At 38.7% G+C, this 26,552-nt stretch overlaps 1 protein-coding gene across 1 annotated transcript; it reads left to right on the forward strand.

The window, feature by feature from the left end:
* The first annotated feature begins 735 nt into the window (after positions 1-735).
* LOC103972511 (type I inositol polyphosphate 5-phosphatase 13) lies at positions 736-25,502 on the forward strand. The gene is made up of 11 exons (XM_009386869.3): positions 736-2,083; positions 5,093-5,345; positions 5,446-6,256; positions 7,812-7,936; positions 8,106-8,190; positions 22,214-22,379; positions 22,510-22,547; positions 22,640-22,907; positions 23,126-23,249; positions 23,334-23,694; positions 24,683-25,502. Exons 1-11 carry the CDS (start codon positions 1,084-1,086, stop codon positions 25,019-25,021), a joined length of 3,570 nt encoding a protein of 1,189 aa, XP_009385144.2. The 5' UTR covers positions 736-1,083; the 3' UTR covers positions 25,022-25,502.
* Positions 25,503-26,552: the final 1,050 nt, after the last annotated feature.

Consider the following 26,552-nt stretch of genomic DNA (forward strand, 5'->3'; position numbering starts at 1 on the left):
GACATTTGGTGGCATTCTAAGTTTAGATGATAATATCTATTATGGTAAAACTTTGGCATTCTAAATTGTTGCAATCGATATTGGCGGACATGAGAATCACGAGGATAAGGTTAAATCGAAAAATAATAATAATAATAATAATAATAATAATGTTTACCTAGAGGCCGCACAATAATAATAATAAATCTCCTATATATATATATATATATCTTGGAATGTATTTTATTATTATTTATTTATTATTATTATTATTATTATTTCTTTCTTTCTCATAATGTATCCATAAATAATAAAATTGAACAAAGTTTGTATATGATACACAAACATAAAACACATATTGTTATATATGCTATCCCGAAAGTTGCATCTCGAACCACTGTGAATTCTTGAGGATTCGTTCTCACTTACACTCTTTAAATAATATTATACCATGAGGTCGATAGACGTACTACTATGAAGTAATTAACTTAATCTCACTTTATAAGAAATCGAATGTGTTCTTAAATACAAGTTTTCCACTTTATCCCGATGTAGCATCTGAATTATATATAAAAGATTAAAATATGATCTTAAATATGTATGTAGTGTCATAAGAATGTGATAATATCCTATCCGGTGCCACATCGGATGAGAAGCTGATGACAGATGAGTCATCATCAGATGAACACGACTATTACAACAACAGCAACAACAACAATAATAATAATAAGTTCAACGTGGCCACGAAGAGCGAACGGAAGGCCGCAATGTCACCTGCCGCCCGTAATCGCCCGCGCGCATGTCGCCTTCACCTCCGCCGCCATCCTCTCTCTGCTTCGTGGCTCCCCGTTTCCCTTCTCTTTCTTTTGTTTTGACCCATTCTTTCCCTTTCTTCCAAAACGGAAACCCAAAGAAGAAGAAGAAGAAGAAGAAGAAGAAGAGATTGAGAGCGCGCTCGCGTCATGTGCCATCTCGATACGTAGTGTCGAATGACAATTACAACAATCGATGATGATCCAACGAGAGATGTTTGAAATATGGATTATATAGATTGGAGTAATAGTACTGAAAATATTGTCTTCTTCTTCTTCTTCTTCTTGATTAATGGACGAGAGGAGGAGGAAGCAGGAGGAGGAGGAGGACGCCGAAGCCGCGGGGCGGACCAGCGGCGCCCAGCGCAAGGGCAAATCCTATAGCCAGCCCCTCAGCCGCGACGCCATCCTAAGCAGCGCCGCCCGCCGCCACGCCATCCGCAAACACAGCCTCGACGAGGACGCCCTCTCCTCTTCCTCTCCCTCCGACGCCTCCGCCTTTGCCCACTGCCACTCCTCCCCTCCGCCTTCCTACCATGACCGCCATAAACACTCCTCCTCCGTCGAGGACATCGGTTCGCCCCACCTTCGGTCCTTCCCCACTTCCGGTCCCTCCCAATCCCACCACCACGCCACCGCCGCTACCGCTGGCTCCTTCGGCAACGCCTTCTCCCTCGACCTCCGCCGGGGCGGCTCCTCCCTCTCCGACAGCGACGGCTCCCTCACCCTCGAGCGTGCCATGTCCGAGTACGGCGGCGCACCCGGGACGATCCCCGAGTTCATGGGCAGCGGCGGGGGGGTCGGCATCTTCCGCGTGCCCCACCGCGCTGCCATGCACCCCGGCCGCCCCCCGGCACTCGAGGTGCGCCCGCACCCGCTTCGCGAGACTCAGGCCGGCTCCTTCCTCCGCACTATCGCCTGCACTGGCTTACAGCTCTGGGCTGGCCAGGAGTCCGGCCTGCGATTGTGGAACCTCAAGGACGTGTTTGAGGAGTGGGGGGCCGGTGCCATGGTGAAGAGGGGTGATGAGAAAAGTGCCCCATTCTGCGAGTCATGTCGCACTTCTCCCACACTTTGTTTGGTGGTGGACGCTGCCAATGGCTTGATTTGGAGTGGGCACAAGGACGGGAAGATCAGGTCATGGAAGATTGACCAGGCGACCACCGCAAATTCGGCTCCCGATGATGGTAATTGTGCTTCTGCTGTAGGTGGTGCTCCTCCATTTAGAGAAGGCCTTTCGTGGTTGGCACATCACCGGTCTCCTGTACTCTCCATGGTTATCACATCTTATGGTAAATACCACCCAACAACGATAGCTTTGCAATTAGTCCTGTCTTTTTTGGTGAGATTTGATAAAGAAAATGCTTGCATTTTGTGCTGCATTCCTTGGTTAGATTCAATAAAAGAAAAAGTACTTGCATCTAGTCCTGCTTGCCTTGATGAAATTTGCTGCCATATAACTAGTTATCTCAATGATTTTGGCAAGACAAAATTTTTTTCTGTACAACAAAACTCTAGTAGGATTTTCCAAAAGAAAAATGCTATGCTTGTGGGACAAGGGCATGGGAATAGCTTATGGGTTGAGGTGGCAGCATCAGCAGCCATTGGCTGAAGTACCAAAGAATTTCCTTTTTCTTGCAATAGGACTTTTAGTTTTGCCAGTAACTGAAGTCCATAATTTTCATCCATATGTGCAACATGCTTTACAAAAATGTACCACACACTTGTATCGTAAAAGCTCTTTCTAGCTAATAGGGATAATACAACATGTACTGTTAGTTATATATTATGAACTCATAGTCATGCCAGTGCCATTGTGCTGCATGTGCCAGAATATGTGTCCTGCATGTGCCAATGTTCTTAAGAAACTAGGTGCAGTTCTAGTACTTGTTATGCATTGACGTACCACCATTTATGGTACCTATATTTTTACAGGACACACCATATGACAATCATGTGGTATGAAATGTTACTTAGATCCATGTTTTTTAAACTTTGTAGGTGAATCAAGTTTCAATGGTGAAGCAAGTTTCAAGTTGATTTCTGAGACTATGTTGATCCTGAGAGAAAAATGCTTCTCTACTAAAAAAATAGGTAGTTGCTTTATTCCAACAATGCTGAAAGAAAAGTGGTTCTTGCTAAAACACAAAATGTTCTTGCCTTCGCTTTAATAGAGTGCTCGGCTTACAGCAGAAAAATGGAACAATAGACAAAATGAAGGTACCTACTATAAGTTTAAACCTAACATTTTATTAGCTAGAATATGTAGTAAAAAAAACAAGTAGTTGCTTAAAAAGGATGACACCTAATATTCTAATATTTATCTTTGAAGAGTAGTCTTAAGGATATTTACAAAACAGGTCACTGTTACTTCCAAAATCATGCTGTAACCTTACAAAAAATACTGCCATGGTGCATGACCTGTCCTTAATTTTAGCTCCATTACCGAGTCTAGAATTTTTGGAACATGTTTTCATCATCCTGATCTGGTTGACTTATCATTGGAATTAGTGATCGCCTTTACCGGAATTATTCTCCATTTTCTGGATATCCTTTGCTTATCTCAGAATTTGACTATGAGACTAATTTAAAAATTTGTCATCTGTTGCTTCTGGGGTGCAGAGAGAGAGAGAGAGAGAGTTCTAGTGGCTTTTAACCTTAGATATTTTACATGTTAAGGCTTACAAGTTGATGTTTGTAGAAAGTGTTTTATGTTGATGAATTTATAATTTACTACAGATCTGTTAATAGGATCATGTAGGTTCAGTTAAAACTAAATCAATTAGATCACCCTTCTATAATTTGCTAGTGTTCCAGTTATTTCTAGTAAAAGCTATCAACCTGATGACACGCTGAAATTTTCGAAATGTGCACACAAGTACCATTGACAGATCCGTAAATAGTAATAGTAAGGAAGTGCTTACATGAATAGGCATTTTGGTTAATTATAGGTTCTCTTAGAAGATATCTGGTTAAAGAAGGCCAAGGAAGGATAACAAATAGGAGAATATACATTGAAACTATTAGGGAGGAGTAGAAGTTCAAAGGTATCAATTTACAGCAAGTAATGCATAAATGACTTAACAGAAACTAGACAATTATTAATGCAAAAGTGATGGGGTGTAAGCTAATCCTTACTGCAGTGCACAATGTGGACCTACATGACTTCGAAAACTGAAGTTATATCATCTGACCTCCTGTAATTGCTTAATATGCATGCAATTTTGGCATGAGGAGAACCGTGAGTATTTCTGAGATATCTTTAGATCTAATTCTATTTATCAGTTTGTGCACTACTTGCATCAGGGCTGGGTTGAGATAGTCCATTTGAAGGAATAATGTTAGATAGGTCTGATGTAGATGATTTTACTAAATCTTGGATGTTCCTTGGCTTTTTGAATCTTCTTTGTGATAATAGAGTCAGCATAAATCTCATGACTCGTATCATACCTTTTCAAAACTGCTAGCCTCCAAGCTTCCAACCTTTGAGCCATGTGCAAAGCTATCATATGACCTTAAACAAGTGCACATATATCTAAGTAATTATATGCAACCTTCAAATGCAAAACAGTGTCCCCTCTTGCAAAATAAAATTTGTTTGTCATATATTTTAAGTCAATCAAAATTAAGTTTTACAGTTTGTTTTCAGTTTTGACATCAATAGCAGTACATTGATAATTTCTTTGTTATTGTCCATTCCCAAATTCCAAGTATCTGTTTTATGTTTCCTGCTTCAAGTTTCTTGCTTCATAGGAAAATTGACATTGCTCAAGCTAATAGACTGTGATTCTGAGGAGAAGACCTCAAGAATAGCATGTGTTTAATCTCATTTATTGACTTGTTTTTGCAAAGGATCCACTCCACCTTTGCAGTGTCCCTGCAGGTGTTTAGGGATAATATCCACTTCATTAAGAAGTGTTAAAGTAGTTGTTGACAGGATTCAGTGAAGCAGTGGAAAGACACCACTATTGCAGCATTGTACCAGTACAACAAGTCATTTCCGTTCTTCTGTCCTGTAAATCCAATCGATTAATATCTAAGACTTCCATTCTCTATTTTAAAGCATTTTAAAAAGAACAGTAACTTTATTGGCTATTGGACAATGGCTGAAATGTAACTTCCGGATGGTCTTCCATCTATCTGTTTATTTGATTTACGTATAACGGTCTATAATTTAAAACATTAAGAATGGATGCGTTAGTCTTACTTTTTATCTTCGTTGATCTGAGTGAAAATTAATGCCTGAATGATTTTGGAGCTTCACTCATTTCGACATATTATGTTTTAACTTTCATTACCAGGTGAAATATGGTCAGGTTCTGAAGGTGGAGTCATAAAGGTCTGGCCTTGGGATGCCATTGAAAAGGCTCTTTCTCTTTCTGTTGAAGAAAGACATATGGCTACTTTACTAGCTGAGAGGTCATATATTGACCTAAGGAGCCAGGTCACTGTGGGTGGGGTTTGTAATTTGCCTGCTGCAGATGTGAAATATATGGCATCTGACAATTCTAGGTCCAAAGTGTGGAGTGCTAGTAGCCTATCCTTTGCACTATGGTATGTTCACTTGTTTTATGCTTTTGTTGAATTTGACAATGCTGGTCAGTTTTAAGCTTAGCCTTGTTAATGTTTGGAAAATCTATTTCTTATCTTGCAGGGATTCTCGTACAAGGGATCTTTTGAAAGTGTTTGGTATTGATGGCCAGGTAGAGACTCGCGTTGATATACCCTCTGCACAAGATCAGTATGTTGAGGATGAGATGAAGACAAAATTTGTTTCATCATCAAAGAAGGAAAAGTCACAAGGTTCAGTTAGTTTTTTCCAACGTTCTCGTAATGCCTTGATGGGAGCAGCTGATGCAGTTCGCAGAGTTGCAGTTAAGGGAACATTCGGGGAAGATAATCGGAGAACAGAAGCGTTAGCTGTATCGATGGATGGTATGATCTGGACTGGATGCACAAATGGGTCAATGGTCCAGTGGGATGGAAGTGGAAACCGATTGCAGGAAGTTCAACATCATTCTTCTTCTGTTCAATGCATCTGTACATATGGATCACGGGTGTGGGTAGGCTATGTTAGTGGTACAGTTCAGGTTATGGATCTTGATGGAAATCTTCTTGGAGAATGGGTTGCACATAACAGTCCAGTTATTAAAATGGTTGTTGGAGGCTCGTACTTCTTCACACTGGCACATGACGGTGGCATACGCGGGTGGAATATAAGATCTCCTGGACCACTTGATGATATACTGCGAGCGGAGTTGGCCAATAAGGAGCTGTCATATACAAAATATGAAAATATTAAGATATTGGCTGGAACTTGGAATGTTGGACAAGAAAGGGCATCTCACAATTCACTTATATCCTGGTTGGGTAGTGCAGCATCAGAGGTTGGATTAGTTGTCGTTGGATTGCAAGAGGTAGAAATGGGAGCTGGATTCCTGGCAATGGCTGCTGCTAAAGAAACTGTAAGATACTAATGCACTGTCCTTGTGATGCTATCACTCTTTTGTGAGTTTGACCTACTGCAGCATATAAGGACTTGCCCCATATCTAGTTTAAAATATCACCAATACAATGAAAATAGCTGCAATTCCTGTTCCATCTATTTTTGCTAAGTATTATTACATGATCAGTGATTGCTTTTTTATCTTTCTTATTGGTCCATCCTTAGTAGACCACTCAAGTAAATTGATGTTCTTAGAGATGATTTCTATTCTAAGTATTTAGTGAAAGTCACAAACTCACATCACTTCTTTCATATAATTCATTTAGTTGTTTGAAAAGCAATTCAGGAGCCTAATTAAGAGGAAAAATCGATTACATATCTATTGAACATGCCACCATACTTTGCCATCCGTCTTTGTTGACTGAATCAGAGGTTCACTCTGCTGGTTTGATGCACTGTGGTACCTATTGTTACTTTTGTTATCTATAATAGTAGAATGATGAGGAGAAACAAGAGTAGGGCTTGTGCACCAATATTGTTTAATTCTTTGATATAAAATTATCATATTAACATTTTATTGTGGCCAAGGCCCCAGATGTAAACTAGATTCTTGAATCAGTTGGAAAGATCTTGCCAGCTTTTTCTGCCTTTAGAGTTCTTTATATAGAATGCACATGCTAATGCATATTTGTATGAGGAGAGGATCCATGATTTTATTGTAGATATCAACTTGTACTAGATGCTGAGAAACGTAGCCACTATTAACAAAGATTTCTCCACCTAATTAAGAATGACAAGCTAAATTTTTTTTGACCAAATTTTAGCTTATAGATGAAAATAACTTTCTAGTTGTTTACTTGATATTTTCTCATCAATAATGATTTCTCCATCTAATCAACGGCTTTATAAAGTCACAACAAAGTCATAAATTTTGTAAATTTTTTGGTTAATAAATCTACAGAATGTTAGGGTTTCTTGTTATGTTATGAACTGGTTGTGAAAATATGTTAAGGCCTTTATGATTCATAGATGTTCTCATATCACATAATGCTTGGTTGTTATGATAACTTGCAGTACAGCATTGTGACATCAGAAAAGATAAGTGAAGGTCGAACCATTTGAATGTTGGTTCAATACTAGCTTCAATAGCCGCTTGGATTAGTACAGTTCGATATATGAGGCGGTGCACTAACCCATTCTGTTTGGTGTGACTAGAAATTGATAAAAAATTAAACATCAACCAGTGCTGGAGTTTGTTCAGACCACTAAATATTAGTTGATGCATACAGGTCCAGATATTTCATTCCTTCTATGTAACGATTTGTGTTCTAAGGATCTTATATGATTCTAATGTCAGTATGTAAATTTAAAACTCAGGTATCTGAAACGGTTGTCGTTCTGAAAAATTATCTATATTCATCAACTAATGATCTGTAGATGTTTTCAGTCTTACTGATGTTATCAAATTTCACTTGCCCATGGTGTTATTATGCCTTTTATCCTATAGCAGGCAAGTTTCTTTGAACTTATATGTTGTACTTTTCATATGTTTATGACTGTTTTAATGATCTTAGGTAGGACTTGAGGGGAGTGCAAATGGGCAATGGTGGTTGGGTAATATAGGAAAGACCTTAGATGAAGGAACATCTTTTCAGCGTGTTGGTTCTAGGCAGTTGGCGGGGTTACTCATTGCTGCATGGTAAGTTCTCATCACAAGCCATTATGAAGACAAAGTATATTCTTGACTGTGGATTACTTGATTTTTTCTGTTTAAAACTTTTGAAGTACATGATGAGATATCTAATTCACATGTCTTTTTGTCCTTATTAATCCATCATATATAACATAGTTGTTCTATAATCTTATAGGGCTAGGAAGAGCCTTCGACCACATGTTGGTGATGTTGATGCTGCAGCAGTACCTTGTGGATTTGGGCGTGCAATTGGTAACAAGGTACTTCCAAAATCTCTTGCTTTCAGTTTTTCTGATCTTGCCTCTTGTCTTGGTTTAATTTAGGAACTAGGTAAAATATTATCTTAGACATTGTGTGATAACTTGCATGGATAAAAAACATAAACAACATACATGGGATTAAGACTTGGTGCTTCATCAGCATAAATCTGTGCTAGAAAGACAAGTCATGTCTACTACTGTTAGCTGTTTCCAGATTGATCTTGTAAAGTCCATAGTCTAGTTCTATACATCTAAGGCAGTGTTGTTAAAGGTGCTAGGAGCTAAAAGGCGCCAACAGTCCAAATTGCCCAAGGCACTAGGCACCCGCCTATGTGCTTATTAGAGTGAAGCAAGCTGCTCACCTTACGAAAATTATAAAAATATAATTAACAATAAAGATGACAGTTAGAAGTAATCATTTTAACTTGGTTGATATCTACGAGTAAAATATTACTTAGCATAAAAATGTAAATTCATGTAATCTAATGGTATAGGAGTATTTAAGAAGCAACATAAGCTTCCAATTTTCATGGTTTAGCTGAATGGTCAACAAAACTTATATCAAACTTAACAACATACAATACCAATGGATTGGACGTAGCAAGAAGAAGAAGAACAGGAAGTGGGAGAGACAAAAAGGGCACTGTGTCTATGGCACAGGCGGAAAAGTGGCAAAGATTTTGACTTCGACAAGTCCAAATGAGTATGAGGGGTTGGGGCTGCTTGGTTCGAGGGTTTATTACATGGGTTGGCTTTAGTGGTAGAGAGCCAAGCAGAGAGGGCATCGGAGATCCGATGCAGTAGAGTGGAGAGTGGAGGCAGAGAAGGTGGTGGATAGTAGATGCAGCAAAGAGTTGAGAATCAGGGCTTGGGGTCCCTCAGGCCATTTAGAAGGGGAAAGGGGGTGTTGGGGTCGTGGTCGGGATGTGTGAGGGGAATTGATATATATAACATTTAAGTTTACTAACATTAACCAGGTTCCAATAGTAGGGTGTGATTTGGCATAGTTACTGCCGAAACAAGTTTCGGCCCGATTGATACTAGCCCAAGCCTACGCTTTGATGCCCAGCTCTCAGGCTGAGGTTCTCATCTTGGCAGAGCCTAGGCAAGTCTCTTCACTTCAAGACATTTTTGCCTTGCCTCACCCCAGCACTTCATTGTGTGCCCGAATGCCATTTCTGGTCTAAAATGAAGATCCTAGATTCAGGGTGAACCACGAATGCCTCAACTCTCAAAGTGATGTAGCACTTGATTCAGTATGTACTTATCAATTTTATTTGGCTATTTACAACTCTGAAGGTTTATTCGAACCATTATGTTTCTTAGTCTTAAGTATTATATTTTCTTTCCATCATAGATTTATAATTTTAGATTAGTTACAAGCAATAATGCTTGTAGAGTCTAAGTTCAAATTGATGACCATGATCCACAGCTTATTAAACATTTAGAGTCTAAGTTCCAAAGCTCAAAGAATAACATGGGGGATGACAATATGGATGACAAGTACAAATTCAAGGAGGATATTTACTCATTCATGAATCATAGTTAATGTTATCTTATGCAATTTTGGTTCCTTCAAAATTTATTCTATACTGTGGTGTGATTTCCTTTTGCAAATATAGTACCTATTTAAGAATTTTATCAAAAGTAAACAATAATTGGATACTAAAATTCAAGCTTAAAGCATAATTATCCAGATTTGTACAAGTATCAAGATTGAATAGAGATGAGATGATTAAGATGAATCAGATTGGAACAGTTGGATATGATCATATGAATCAGTTTAAAAATAAATGTAAAATACAAAAAAACATTATATGCTAAAAGTTCTTTTACCTTTCATGGATTATCTAATTTTCTGAAAAGGCATATAAAATCAAGATTTAGAAGATAAAAGTTGTACTAAAATACTGGTTAAGATCATAATGAATAAGTCATTAAGATAATTTTATATATTTGTTAGAAAATAAATATTAATCATCATAACTATTATGTGTATCATACAAAAGTGTCAAAACTTCTTTATTTGCAATTCTAAAGTTAGTGATGAGTCCTATTGTAGTCCTGATGTTTTTCTAATTACTATGTGAATGAAGTATTAGGCAATCCAAAGGGAAACAAAGAAAACCTTATTCAAACAAATTGGTCATATAATTTAAAAATAGTGGCAAACCCATGAAATCTTCCTTATGATCACATACTGATTATGTTACAAGGTTAAGGGATTGGTCATAGTATCCTTTCCTCCTTGTTTTACTAGTGATCGATGCAATATAGAAACAGTGGTGGTATAGAGTAAATGTGATGGTTGCAACAAATAACAAACAAAATAGTAGCAATGTCTTCACTATTCCATAGTCATTATTGTAGGTTTCTTTTCTTTCTTGTTTTCCATTTTGACTTGTCTCTTCATCTCCCTGTCTTCCTTTCACTTTATCCTCATCCTTTTCTTCTTCTGAGGCACAAAGTGCTTAGAGATGGTCAAAATTGGCCTACTTTGATGAAGTTTGATCAATTGTAATTAATCTTGACCAACTTATAAACTGAAATCAGCCGAATTTTGATTGGTCTTAGATAATACCGGTATGAATTGGGTGCATCATATCAGGATGTGACTGATACCACAAATTATGGCTTAAAGAAGTTGTTTGGTTTCATCACGGATGATATTTTCTTTGTGGATGTTTGAATTTTCATAATGATGATCTTGTTATCCTTGATATTAACTTAAATAAACCAGAAAAAGAAGAATGATATTTTAATACAAAATCAAGGCATTTGTTATATCATTGAAGAACTTGTAATCTTTAAATTGATTTTGCAGAACATATTTTGTAGCAGTTCCCTTCCAGATTACTTTCTGATTTTGGGTTTCTTTTGGAAAAGCTCTCAATGAAATAGCTTCGCACTAAACATCAACTAAATTTTGCACATCTATAATTTCCTTAAATTATTTAAAGGAACAAAAAAAAAAAGAGTTCTAATTTTTCATTTATCTCATTCTAAGAAAAACCCGTAGGAATCAATAGAAAAGGCAAATCCCCCATGATACACTAGATTTGACTCGGTTATTTATAGAGTGAATAGATCTATCATTTCTTGAAATCTCTCTTCTGATTCAAAATCGTTGTGTAATGTGTATCCCCTTTTGTTCTAATTATGGAATAGATAAAATAAATAAATAATAGATTTTTGTTCAAAAATGAAATCTTATTGAAACTATCTGTATCCGGTTTATCCTTCAGAACCATATCATATCCCGCATCTAATGAAATAAGATGAATTGAGATGGTATTTTATTAATTTGTAATTATCTTGAATACATCAACCATTTCTTTATTTTCCGATCACTTGAAAGGGACAAAAGAAACATCTTGTTCTTTCTAAAATTAAGCATTAATATAGATCAAGGTTCGCCGTATCGTACCGTACCGGTATTTCGACTTGAGCTCGGTACGGTACGGTACTGGTGTACCGGGCGATACATCAGGGTGTACCGAACAATTTTAAAATTTTTTCATACTGTAGCAGTGATACAGTATAGTACTGTAGCACTGCAGCGGTACTGGACGGTCCGCGTACCGGTAACCTGTCGGGCCGGTACGTACCGCCCGGTATGGACGGTACATTTCGGTATGGCAGACCTTGATATAGATAACTATAAGAGCTAGTTTTGTCATGCCTCGATACAAATTAGCTCACATGTCGAGAAAATCGCACCATGCATGAATCTCTCTTCAAAAATCCATCATACAGAGCTGGTGTGATTATTAAGCGGCTCATAAATAATCCATTAGACAAATTAGCTCTGTGTAGCCAATAGATTTGATGATTATCACACATAGCTGCTTAATCTCATAAATAATCATTATATATATATCAGCTACCTAACTATCACCTCATATCAGATGCTCGCCCAATAGCAGATTCAGGTGTTTTGCTAAATCAAAACCATCATCATACTATCTTGAAATATTCTTTACTGTAATCTGTAATAGTAGTTTTGAGTAAGAACAAATGCCCAGTAGGGAATAAAAATCAAAGAAAAAGGTAATAACAACATGCTGATCAAATATCATAATGAATTAACTGTGTATATACTATATAATATGTAAGTCAGATAACAACAAATAAGAGTACAAAATCATTAAAGTAATCAGTGATCATACACAGGTCATAAGAATGTATGCAATATGCTTTTATGCAATATTATTCATAAATACAGTTAGTTATACATATGCATTGCATCAAGATTCGACATTCGAGTCAAACATCTGATGGTTACTTCTCTCAACAGAGGATGGAGAATGACTATCCAATGTCTCATAATTTTCACATGCACTAATGCAACATGATATATATAAAATCTAATTATTAATGCATGTCATCATCGATATCCAAGCATAATCGGACACCCAATAGTGCAATATCCCAACAGCAAATAGAGAGAACCTATATCAAACTCCCAACCAAGGATTGAAATATCGTATCGTACCAGAGTTTTGAGATACGCTCGATACGGTATGGTACTGTGTATACCGAGCGGTATGTTTCAGTATACCGCTCGGTATATACATATATATATATATATATATATATATATATATATATATATATATATAAAGTAAAAAAAAATCTCTTCTCCCCACACGAGGCGACGTCGCCTCTCTTCTCCCCAGGCGGGGCGACGTCGTATATATATATATATATCGCCCGGTAACAGACCCTCCATGTATCGGTCTGCTGACAGACTAGTATGTACCACCCGGTACGAGCAATATTATTCAAAATTGAAGACTTTGCTCCCAACAGCAGATGAACTTGTGTTCCTCACCTGCCAAAGTGGGGATATGTTCTTCCTAATAGTAGATGAAGGAACCATCTAACTGTCATATCTGACAGCTTGTTATATCCCCGAAGGGAATCACTCTTCAGTATACTGACCCTCTTGCAATTGATAGGGATAATCCATGTCCTTTCATTATATCAGAGTCATATGTCATTTCGTAATATGTCATCATATCATTGTATGATCATATCATAATATCATCAACTCAATCAATCAGGCACACAATCACAAGACAATAGATCATACTAGGAGGATAACATAGGGGATTCAATCTAGTGGGTGCTACTTGCTGCATGATGAGCCTGAAGCGCACACAATTACAAGACAATAGATCATACGAGGAGGATCATGCATTGCCACATGATGGGTGCTACTTGTTGCATGATGGGCCCCAAGCTCCTGTCATGTGGGGCACAACCTCATGGAGATCTTACATCTAACCTAGGTAGATCACTTATTTGTCTGTCAAACATGCATCAAGTATGCACATGCATATACAAGGTTCCATAAATGCATTGATAGGGATATAAGAACATTCATCATTTACCATGCATCAAATGTGTACGTTCGTATGCGAGATAATATAGATGTATCAGTAGAAATGTAGGTCAATAGTGTAAGTATCACTCAAAAGGATGACATAATCCTTTTAAGACTTCTTTTTACTTATTCTTTTCATGGGTCAGATACAAGTGCAGTGCGAATCATAAGCCTAGCTAGCTATGGCCACTCACTTGTATAGTGTAGAGTCTGTAGACTACATAATGTGGGTCATGTACAATAATATGCATCATGGATCATGTAGTGGGTCAGTACCTCTGACATGCCACATCTTGTCATCAAACAACACCCTACAATCAAGGACATATGACAATCAATTGTTACAAGCTCAATGCTAGCACATAACAGTACCTGTAAGATAGTTGTGTACCCTAGACATGTAAGCCTTGCGATAGGTGCGAATTGTAACTCTAGGTATACCATGTCTTGGTTGGGCCCACACATCATATGACAAACCTATTTATGATGGTGTACCTCAAGTGACATAGTATTAACAATTAACAAGTTACTAGTCTGCATATGGGAAGTGATACCATATGGGTAAGTACTTGGGTCAATGGGCCAAGTTGGCTGCCTGTTCTACATATAGTGTGAAGTGCAAGCTATAGTAGGTTATGTAACATCTAACTCACACATCGTTGTATGAAGCTAGGTAGTGTCACTTATGCACTCTTGGGTTTAGTCAAGTGGGTCATGTGCTCATGCGGGTAAAGGTAGTGTAGACTTGTGCTTGTGTTGGCTTGTATTTGGAATTGTATAAGTATGGGCCACAACAACTCTAGTGCAAAGGGCAACTTGTGGTGGCTTGTAATAATTGGGGTGATTGTTGATATGATGGGACATGTTCTGCTACAGTTGCAAGGCCAGGTTTTACGTTTTTGTAGGTTCGCAGCCTTCATCCACCACATGTGGACTTATGTCCTACCACCTATTAAATCTTAAAGTTGAATACAAGGTAAAAATACTCTTTTATCCTTAGATATATGTTTTGAAATTAATGGGTTGGGTCAGTGTTTTCTAGGCTTGTTGGTCGTTTGAGCCGCTAATACCTGTTCAATACTTAACAAGTTGATCCTTTGTTAACCTTATTGGGCCTACTCAAATTAGAGTTTGGTTCATGTTACTCTTAGCAAAATCTATATCATTAGATTTTAAATTATATTGTGTAACATATACAGGCTAGTTCTTAACATATTCATGTCATATTATGGATTCAGTTGAAGCTCTTTGCATAGTCCAACAGGTTTTGCTTGAGGATCTGTCCAACTAATCTCATGTTGGTCCTTATAAAGTTTTATTAATTATTTTGTTTTGCTATTTACTATATCCCAATCAGAAGAGATCACTTCTATTGGGTGAGCATCACCTTATAAGCGACAAACCCCAAATCCAGTATGGTTTCGGTTAGAGACTAGTTATTGCTTTTAAAGACTAATTACAAATCCTGTATAGCTAGAGGTTTTCATTTCGTCCTATGGAAGTCTTAAATTCTTCCGTTAAATACCCTATATTACATGGATCATTTTAATGAAGGCTCAGAAGCTTTTGCTTCAGTATGAATTCTTGAAGTCTGTGTCATTGTGGAAGATCTGTTAGGAGTAAAATATTCAGTGAAGACATTTTGGGGCCAAGGATAGGAATAGAATGCAAAACTTCCACTAATTTATGCTTCTTTATTATCAAGTGGACAACAAAGAACCTAACGGGTGGCTTCGGTGCAAACTGCATCATCTTGAGGGAATAGTCCAGCAGTTAACAACTAGTGACTTGGATCTGAAATTTTTGACTGACTCTTGCTTTCATGATCTGTTCCAACATGATTAATATATTGACTTGGGTTGCATCCTACCATCCCACAAGTCTTGGGTTGGTTGCCGCATGCAGTAGTCCACATGGTTTAGGCTGATTCAATAGTGCGAGGTCATGTGCTAGGCTGGTTTCCCAACCATCTATGGCATGGTGCTAGACAGATTTTTGTGGGTTGGTCCACAACTTATATAATATGAAATACAACCATCTCAATTTCTCTTTTCAAATCATAAGAAAAGATCTTATACAAATCTTGATTCGATTATAAATTCACAGATCACGAAAGATAAGTCAATAGAACAATATAGGTTGACACAAAGATAAGAGGTTAATCAAAGGAATTGAAATATAAACGGGCAAAAGAGAAGGATAACTACCAACAAAGGTGATGTCCACCATTCCCTCCTCTCTCCCATCGTCGGCACCTTCTCCGCCACAGGCCTCGCATCCCATGACGGCTTGAGAGAAGAGAGAGATCATGGTGTATTTATAGGATAGATATCCTATCTCTCCAAGGAACTATAATCCTAATCTATCTGGGAATCATAATCTAATTAATTTAATTTGATTTGATTTCCTAATTCAATTAGGATTTTCTTTAGATTTCCACCTTCACTTTTAATCAATATATATTCCTAACCTGATTAGGAGAGATACCATGTGTAAGATAAATTATAAAATTCCCTTAATTAACTTTAACCTCGATTAAATTAGTAAATCCCTAAAATAGCCTTAGGTAAAATCCGTGTCTGACAAGTTTCATCCAAGAAAATGTATTTTGTTTATACATCATCTCAAATGGTGCTCATTAAGTTATAAAAAGATATTAAGTTTTGTCGACAGAAATAAGAGTGACAAATAAGGACATTATTTGTGGAACAATTTTATTACCTCAATTTGGAAACTCATTAGATGGTAACAAAATTTTCTTGTGTACAAATTCAAACATAGAAATTGTCACTTTATTATTTTCATGCAACTCCTTGTTAGCAAGTAGGAATAAAAAAAAATTAGTGAAGAAATAAATTGTCACTTTATTATATGTTCCTTAGACTCAGTAGCTTTTAGTGAAAGAAAAAAAGAAATTTTCAATGCATATTATACCAAAAGCAAAGACTTCCAAATCATATAGAAGCTAGCAAAATATTAATATGACCTCAATCAAATATTTGAAGTAATAAAAATCATATTTTGTAATACTGTACCATCCTACTCGGTACAGGCTGTACGTACTAGTTCGATAGAAGATCGGTATGGATGGTATATCGATACACCTTAGTGTGTCATATTGTCACGGACTTAGTTGGTTTTGCCTAAGTCGTGCAGCACCCTTGCATGTCCATCCGCAAATGTCAGCCTCCCCGAAACCTCCCATGGTCTCTTAGGACCTACAAAAGAGAAAACGGGTTAGAGAAAGCGCCTTACTCGAGATCCACAAGCAAACATTTCCGAAAACACCTTATAGACAATGCAAATTACAAACAGACTTTACAAGCTCTGAACGGTTGCACAAAAAATTGTCAAAATGGTACACTACAGATCGAATATCTCTCACAAGTGTCCACATGACACAACATTTATTTACAAGCCTAAGAAGGCCACCAAACCCAACTAAAATGGGGCTGTTAAGCCTTCGACCGTTCCTCTACATGCTGTGCAAAGCATGAACAAACAGAAAGACACGGGCATACATAAGTATTACATCAAACATCATGTTTAGAACTTTGTCCGTGACATTCTCCCTCACTTATTCCTTCGACGTCCTCGTCGAAGCCTTTGCCAACTCTGCAACTCCTCGTCTTTGCTGAGTCTTCAATCTTCTGCTCCAGCTGCAATGCACCTCTTGGCTCCCAGCTGCTCTCCACTGCTGTTTTTGAGTAGTCAAACATTTAATCCGCTATGATGCTTTAACTCGCCATTGACTCTAACTCTAATGTGGGGTTGGCTGAGTTGTGTTGATCCCTATTGGTTCCTGCGGATCCTCCAGATGAAGGAAAAGACCATCCTTAGTATGCGCTAGTCTCTCAAATGCCTCATGTTGCTTGAACTGGGTGGATGCTTGTTAAAGCTTTAACGAGCATCGCCTCACAAACTTCTGAAGTTTTGGGTCCTTCCTCCACAAAATTTACTCATCAACTCTTCTTTCAATTAGTTGTCACTTCCAAGTAGAATCGCATCACTTCCGTTTTCGATTGGCATTCTGTTGGGAAATGAAGCGGATAATGTACCCTCAATAGCACTGATCATCATTGGTGAGGATTTGACAACTATTGTCTTTTAATATCTTCGAAGGGTCTTTGAACCTGTGCAGAGCTCCTCTGCTAGATAGATAAGAGAATTGGGGTAGTCGGTTTCGCCTATTCTCTTAAGAGTTGAGAAGGCAATGGTTATTTGACTTCGCCTGCCTCCTCAAGGGTTGTTTTCCATGCATCGAGCTGGTTACTAGCCTTCGCCTGCTCTTTGCTCACACTTCTGAAGCACTCAAAGTGTTTTCACTCCTTGCATTGAGTTAACTATTGTGATTCACCTTCTCAATGTCATCGAACTTCTGGAATGCAGGAAGTTTTCACCCCAACTTGGAGTAAGTCTCTAATAGTTTTGGTCGCCTCTGGGATTGTACCGTCTTCTCCATCAACTCGACCGCCTACTCCACTGAGTAGCAAAGGTACAACACCGCGTACTGCCTGCTTTATTCCTTGGTCGTGCACTCTTGCATGACTCGAAGTCCTTCACTTTTGGCTATCTTGATGAGAAGCTCGTTGACACAGGTCTTACGAAGTTCCATGGCCTCTGCCCTTCAGCCTTGTCTCGGTACTTGGAGTTTGTCTCCATCTCCTCGGCCCCTTTCACGACCAAGCGCTCTTCTTCCATGAGAGCAAGGGATCAATGACTTTCACGGAAGTCCCGCCTCTACGGTACTATGGCGCTGTAATGCCCAGGGCCCTACTATCCATCGCCTCACATCTACATCCCTTTTCTTCACGATCAATAGATATATCTCTGTGACACTCCTCCGAGTCCACCTCAATTCTAATTGATGCTTGATTTTGGGTAGTTAAGTCCATCTGGACTCATCATCGTTTCCTCGCCCCTTTCGACCTCCTGCTTCAACACTTTTGTGTTCTCCAAGCAGCTCCCTTTGGTCGATGGAAAGACATATTGCAACTCCCATGCATGACCTCTGCCATCACGTTGTAGGGTTTGCACCGATTTTGTTCTCCTTAGCTTCCTTGGTAGTAACATTCACTTACTCGACCTTGTCCTCTGACTTGTCGGGCTCCCTTAAGCGAATATGGGCTCTGGAGCAGTCCAACTCTCCAACTGCTTCCATCATACCTCTGCATGATCAAGTCCCTCCCATGGGACTCACTGGTACTTGTATTCGAACTTTTCCCTCGGTGAAACACAGCACCCATATGCTGATGACCATGGTTTTCATCCGATGCAATATTCGATGCATGCACGGAAGACCCACCTCTACGGTACTATGACCTTCACTCCTTGAATCCATTGTCCTTCTTGTCGTCGTGTTGTTCACCGAAGTGGAGCTTCCAGTAGCTCCCGATCATACCTCCGTGTGATACAGTCCCTCACGGGACTATGTTGTGTGTATCGCATTGCCACGAACTGTTCCACCACGATCCGCTGCACCATGTCGCCTCCTTGTGATATCTCCATTGCATTCTGATCCTTGTGAGATGAACTCGAATTGTGATCCCTCAATGTGTGGCCTATGCCAATACATCGTAGGGTCTCTTCCACGTTCGATTTTGTTCGCTCCTTCGGCAATCGACCTTCATCCATCCGCTCTTGGGTCACACCTAGATGAAGCACCGCTCTAGGACAGTCCGTCGCCTAGTAGCTCCCGAAGTCCACCGACTTCGCTGAAAATGGTGCACCATTGTTTGGATCCTAGGCCTTTGCCCCTACTAGCATAATCTCCGCTGCGAACCGTTTCCTTCATCGCAACTTGAATGGCAACACTGTGGTATATTCTTCAAGAGTACCCGCCTCCGCGTCCTCTTGCCCTGTGCCAAGGCCTTCTGAACCCAACTTCGCCTCCGCAAGTTGAGTCGCATTAGTTTCTCCGTCAAATGCTTCTCCGAGATAACGTGCATGTGCCTAGAAGCTCCCTTCGTCTTTGACACCATGCAAGATGAGTCCGCTCCGTCAGAATGAAGGACCCATGGAACAACATGATCCTGCTCTTGCCTTTGCAAGAGTTCATGTCCTTGACCTCTGTCCAAGGAAAGCTCTGTGCCTTCGCTCCATGTTCCATCTTCTATGCTGGCTCCCTTTATGCGGCTTGAGTACTTCGCCAAGTTACACCCAAGTTGCTTCGCTCCTCATTTTGTATTGAGTTGATGGTGGCCCTCGCGCCCACCATTCCACTGGTCAGCCCTCCCTTGAGTCCGATCTCCATATCGACTCCAAGTGTGCCTTTATTTGTATTGCTTTGGTCGCTCCCCTACTTGATCTCGTAATGCATCCACCAATACATTCTCTCAAGCGAGATCATGCGACGACTCCTCGTCGCTTGCTCGGTCCATTGAGCTTCGTGGAATTGTTATTTTTGAGGTACTCCTCCTCAACATGTGTGGTTTGTAGTACATGATTCTCCCTCTGGAGAACCGGGACCTATCCCTCCTGGATATTTGTCTCGTTGGAGCAACATCTCTCTATGCTTCTTTCTTTCTAAAAGTTTCGGAGATCGTCATCCCCTTGGACTACTCCGATTTGCTGAACAAACTGTGCATTGTTCTGCCTCCTGCAAACACACTTGCTAGATTGCGACTCCACGTCAATACAGTCCATACTGCACCACTCAAGGCCTAGCAACATGCTGAACTCGCTGCACACTTCAGCCTCCTACAGACGTATCCTTCTCATGTCGAAGAGAAAGTTCCAATACTCTATGACGTCGAGTTTCGATCGCCTTGGGATGGCCGCGAACATTCCATCGTCCGTATACAAGCCCATGTATGAGTACCGAATTCTTCGAGTTAGCAATTCCTCTCGCCTCTATGAGCTTTGCACAACTCTTTCGGACGCTGAGCAACTCATTCCACCTTGCATGGTCTCATCCTTTACCAAGCGCCTCACTTGCCTTGAGCACCATCAAGTATAGTTGTCAACGTCAAGTCGTAGCTCGAACTCATCCATCCCAACCTTTGTGCGCTTCGTATTCTTTCAAGCTTGCTTGTTCTCGTGGTGCCTCTTGCGCGAAGGGTTGGCCATTCCTCTAAATGTCAATCTCAGATGCCCGCTCCTCCGAGTGACTCCTTTTCCCAACATCTCCATGCTCGTTTTCCTCCAAACGGTCGCGCGTGTGCTGACTGCTCTCAACGCAGCCCCGCTAGGTCCCCCACATTTGCATGTCAAGTGTTTCTATGAGTGCTTGTCCCGCTCTAATACCATTTTGTCATGGACTTAGCTGGTTTTGCCTAAGTCGTGCGGCAACCTTGCGTGTCCGTCCGCAAATGTCAGCCTCCTCGAAACCTCCCATGGTCCCTTAGGACCTACAAAAGAGAAAACGGGTTAGAGAAAGCGTCTCACTCGGGATCCACAAGCAAACATTTTCGAAAACACCTTATAGACAATGCAAATTACAAACAGACTTTACAAGCTCTGAACGGTTGCACAACAAATGGTCAAAATGGTCCACTACAGACCGAATATCTATCACAAGTGTCCACATGACATAATATTTATTTACAAGCCTAAGAATGCCTCGAAACCCAACTAAAATTGGGCTGTTAAGCCTTCAACCGTTCCTCTACATGCTGTGCAAAGCATGAACAAATAGAAAGACACGGACATACATAAGTATTACATCAAACATCATGTTTAGAACTTTGTTCGTGACAGTATGTTGGTATGCTCGGTACAGCTCGGTATGTACCGTACCGACAGCTGATCGATATACCAATATTGTACAATATTCAGAACCTTGATAGAAATTTGAGTTATAACTGCATAGAATAATGAATGTCAACACCCAAAATATGTACACCGCAATGTGAAGGTGATAGGCCTACATGCATTGGTTACTTATGAAAAATCAGTAAATTTTTGGTTATTTTCTTGTTTAAAATGGTTAAGTTCTGTGAATGCATATTCTACTATTGAAAATTTCCGAAGATAAAAATCTGTCGAGACCAATTAGAACAGAAATGAGAGGATTAATTTTCATTTAGACAAAGGACTTTCAGTTGTAGATCATTGTTATTTCTAGTGACTACTCTGTGAGGATAACTTACTTGGATGTATTTATCTCATTTATATTACAGAGTTCATATAATCACTAAGGCAATTATGTTAGTAGTGTCTTTTTAACTTTTTGCCAAAATGTTGAAATAAAAACAAAACACTGATTACTTATCAATGCTGTATGTTTGCAAGTTTTGCATCCTAAATTTTCATTTCATCCTAATAAAGTGGTTTAAAAATACAATAGAAGACATTTGTGTTTACAAAGTTGTTGCATCAGATCATTTGCATTGTTGCTCATAAACGTATCACTTAATTATGTTGGAAAAGATTGAGCACTGAGATATCTAAATGGGAAATCATAAATTATGTTAATCATTACATTATGTTTGCCATGACTGTATGAGAGATCTAACTGGGAAATCATAAATTCTGTTCACCATGACTCTTATCAATTTGTTCTTCAGTGCTTCCATGAGTTCATGTATGATGCTTTATTCATTGTTGGAGATATCTAGTTACTGAGTATCGATGTATTAATTAGTATAAATAAATATATAAAAAAAAGATTCATGGTCTAAATATTTTATACAGGGTGCTGTAGGTTTGAGGATGAGAGTCTATGATCGGATGATATGTTTTGTAAACTGTCATTTTGCTGCACATTTGGAAGCAGTTAGCAGGCGGAATGCTGACTTTGATCATGTTTATCGAACAATTTCTTTCAGCCGGCCAACCACTGGACTTCATGGAGCTGCAGGTTTGTCAATTCTCATATCTAAGCACATAGGGGAGATATGAAGTTAGCATAGATATGTAATACATTCATATGTACTCCTGTGCAATTTTTGCAGCTTCAATGTAATATGTATTTTACATCTGTTCTGCAGCTGGTCCTACGTCTGTTCAATTGCATCGTGGAGTGAACGTATGTAGTTAACATAAATCATTTTAAAATCAGTTGACAAAAACTTGCAGCTAAGCATATATTTAAAAAATAAAAACTTGTGGCATTGGCAGGCCATAGGATCTCAACCTGATGATGGGAAACCTGAGTTATCTGAAGCTGACATGGTTGTTTTTCTTGGTGATTTTAATTATCGGCTTCATAGTATCACTTATGATGAAGCCAGGGACATGGTTTCTCAAAGATGCTTTGATTGGCTTAGAGAGAAGGATCAGCTCCGAGCAGAAATGAAAGCAGGAAAAGTGTTCCAAGGAATGCGTGAAGGGCACTTTAAATTTCCTCCAACTTACAAGTTTGAAAGACACCAAGCAGGTTTATCGGGTATGCCTATAGCATAATTAATTTTGCATAGACCAGTTCTTCTGGTTGAGAACATAGAGGTTAATTATTAATTAATTTTGATTAAGTTTATACCTTTATAGTTTCCTGAGAAGACATGATTGGATGATTTGTTGCTTACTCTTTGTTTAGTAAGCAACTGGGGCTGAATGATGTTCCTACAATGTTCAATGAAGCTAATGTATCAATTGCTTTCTTAGGATATGATTCAAGTGAGAAGAAAAGAATTCCTGCTTGGTGTGACAGAATACTATATCGTGATAGCCGTTCAATTTCAGTAGCTGAATGCTCCTTGCAGTGCCCTGTGGTTTCATCGATCACACTGTAAGATTCCGTTTCGAGTAATACACCACAGAAATAAAAATAATAATGCCTGTCACTAACGGACTTGCCATTTTCACTTGCTAGGTATGAAGCATGTATGGATGTTACTGACAGTGATCACAAGCCTGTCAGGTGCATTTTCAGTGTAGAAATTGCACATGCAGATGAGTTGATAAAGAGGCAAGAGTATGGACAAATAATTGTGTCAAATGAGAAAATAAGATCTTTTCTTGAAGAATCCTGTGCTATTCCAGAAATTACTGTCAGCACAAACAACATCATCCTGCAAAACCAAGACACTTCTATTCTTCAAATCACAAACAAGTGTGAAAAGTACAAAGCTGTCTTCCAAATTGTTTCTGAAGGCCACTCAAACATCCAGGGCAGTGCAAATGCATCTGAGCTTTGTGCTAGATGTTCCTTTGGCTTTCCTTTCTGGCTTGAGGTAGATCTCTGGACTTCTTAATTTCTAGTTAATAAAAGTACAAATTTATATCACATTTGGGTGCTATTTATTTTTCCTCACACATATGATGTGCAAGATTAGCAATTAAATGGATGTGTATTAATTTTGATGCATTGTTGGAGTGTCCTGTAATTTACTTAATAGATAAAAAGGTGTCAGATATCAATTTTATTTGGAGAAAAACAACTTTTATTAAGATATGAGACCTTTTTTTTAGATTTAAGTTTAATTGCCATATTGCATTTATAATTTTTTTTGTAGTATTCATTACTGTATTAAATTACATGTGGGTCCTGCATACTAAGATCTGAGATCTTTTAATGCATTTTGAGCTGTGAGATTATGTTATCACAGATCATTTATGACAGCATAACTGAGATCTGATCTGTTCAGAATCAGGGATGGATTGAGATTATGAGACAACAACCTGAATAATGAGCTGATCCAATAATGTCCCTGTATATACCTAAGCGGCCCACAAATGAGGCTCCCTGTCGCATATGTGGGTCATTTTATTCTTGCAAGCAAAGAGGGTGTTTCTGTGAATTGTCCATGGTCACCCAGTTTGCAAAGTTAAAACCTTATCGGCGTGCTTATGCTGGCCCTTTGTCTGACAAATGTAGTAATAATAATTATGAAAGATGCAACATTGTATAATGCTTCATCCAAAACTTCAATCAATTTTTTTTTTGAATGCTATGCTTTTATCCAACTTCATTTTTCAGCATATAATTAGCACAACTAGTACCTTATTTGAATATGAAAATGAGGGTCAATGGTAATAAATTGATTGATCTTTCCATTACAAATCATGGTTGCTAAACAATTAAACAATTTAAACATTCTTGTGTTACCTTCTTGTAATGGAGTTCTGCTAGATGAACACAACTGTTGGGTTTGCCTTTGCCTCTGCATGAAACGTCAGAGATCTTCCAGCTTACCGTCATTGTCATTTTTCTCTAATTAGGTCAATCCAGCAGTTGGAATTGTGAAACCTGGACAAACAATAGAAGTTTCTGTCCATCATGAAGATTTGCACACTCAGGAAGACCTTGTCGATGGAATCCCACAGAATTGGCAGTGTGAAGATACCAGGGACAAGGAAGTGGTAATATTGGTAAACATCACAGGCACTGGCTCAACCGAGAGCAAAAGTCACAGGGTACATGTGCGCCACTGTTTCCCATTCAGGTCGGAAGATAGAAAAGGTTCTTCGAGAAGAAACCAATCAAGCCAGCTACAAAGGTCTGATGTTAAGACTGGAAATTCCTCAGATGCAGATCCTGGGTCGTTTCACTTGCGATGACCATGAGGTTTGTGTATGAAAGATAAGATGGACATTGCTTTCAGTCAGAAAAGAATGCCAGGGTAAAGAAAATAAATTCTGTTTTTTTTCATGCTTGTTCATCACCTGCACAGCTCAAAATACATTTCCTGGAGAAAAGAAATCCATCACCTGCACAGCTCAAAGTTTTACACCTCACCAGCAATTGTAAGGTCTTGGGGATGTACTTTTAAGGAGTTAACTTGTTAGAGGATTTTTCCTTTTTTGTGTATGTTCTGTAGACACAGCATTATGCATCTAGAATTTGCTTTACTTAGATCTGTGAATTAGGTTGATGGGTTTAGTTTTGTAGTGCTCGTTTTATGCTTATTTGCTGATAATGTAACATTGTTTGAGATGTTAACTTGTAAGAATATGGTGTGCTGTGAACAGGTGATTGGTGCTATTGATTTCCCACGGCTGCATTGAGCAATAATAACAGCAGATTTCGATTTCGTCTTGATACTTGTGATTTCATCTATGATCAGTTATTGATGCAATATAAATACTACCATAAACTATCGTATCAATCATAATTAGAGTTTTTTTATTTCTTTTGGCTTCCAGGAACACTTGGGGACTTTTTTTGAACTTTTTAGTGTGTGCTTAGGTAATCGTTGAATTGAGTCATGGTTAATGTCTGGAATAGTTACATGGGTCATCCAACTATCAGAGTCACATTTATAATAATAATTTGCTTTAACATTGGGATTGTCTGTTATCATCCCTACCAAATAGACTATCATGTTGGCATTGAGTCACTATCCTTATCAATACCATGTTGTCAAGATAGGAATTTAGCTAATGTGTTGATCGGGTGGATGTGATGTGTCATCCGATTGCCTATATGTCATACCTTTATATCATTTATCTTTTATTGTGTTTTGACAAAGAATGGGTCGAGACATTATTTTGTTTGGTAGATTATTAACCACGTCACTCATGGTTGCCTATGTTCAATGGTCATTTTGAGGTTGACTATAATGGCATCATCATTGAGCGATGCTTTATGATTAGATTCGTTGATCTTGATTTGCCAAGGTTCAAGATATGATGGTATATGACAGATTTGGTTATATTGCCATAAATAGGTGCTTCATTATTGGATTCAATCACATTGTGTAGATGAATACTTCATGGTCGAATCCGACCGCATCGTCGTAAATAGACACTTCATAACCTGATTTGATCGCATTGACTTAGGTGAACACTTAGTGGTCGAATTTGATTGTATTGTACTAGGTGGATGATTCATGGCTAAATTTGATCACTCATTGTAAGTGGAAGCTTCGTGGTCGAATTCAGTCATGTCATCATAAGTGAACACTTCATGATTGGAATTTGGTTATGTCATTGTTGGTTGATGTTTTGTGATTGAATTAAATCACATTATCGTAGGTGGATGCTTCACATGGATTTGATTGCATTATCATAGATGGATGTTTTATGTTTGGATTTAGTTGCATCCCAATGGATAGACGCTTTATGACCAGATCTAATCGTATTGTCATAG

The sequence above is a fragment of the Musa acuminata genome, chromosome BXJ1-11, assembly GCF_036884655.1.
Source record: "Musa acuminata AAA Group cultivar baxijiao chromosome BXJ1-11, Cavendish_Baxijiao_AAA, whole genome shotgun sequence".
Taxonomy (NCBI): Eukaryota; Viridiplantae; Streptophyta; class Magnoliopsida; order Zingiberales; family Musaceae; genus Musa; species Musa acuminata.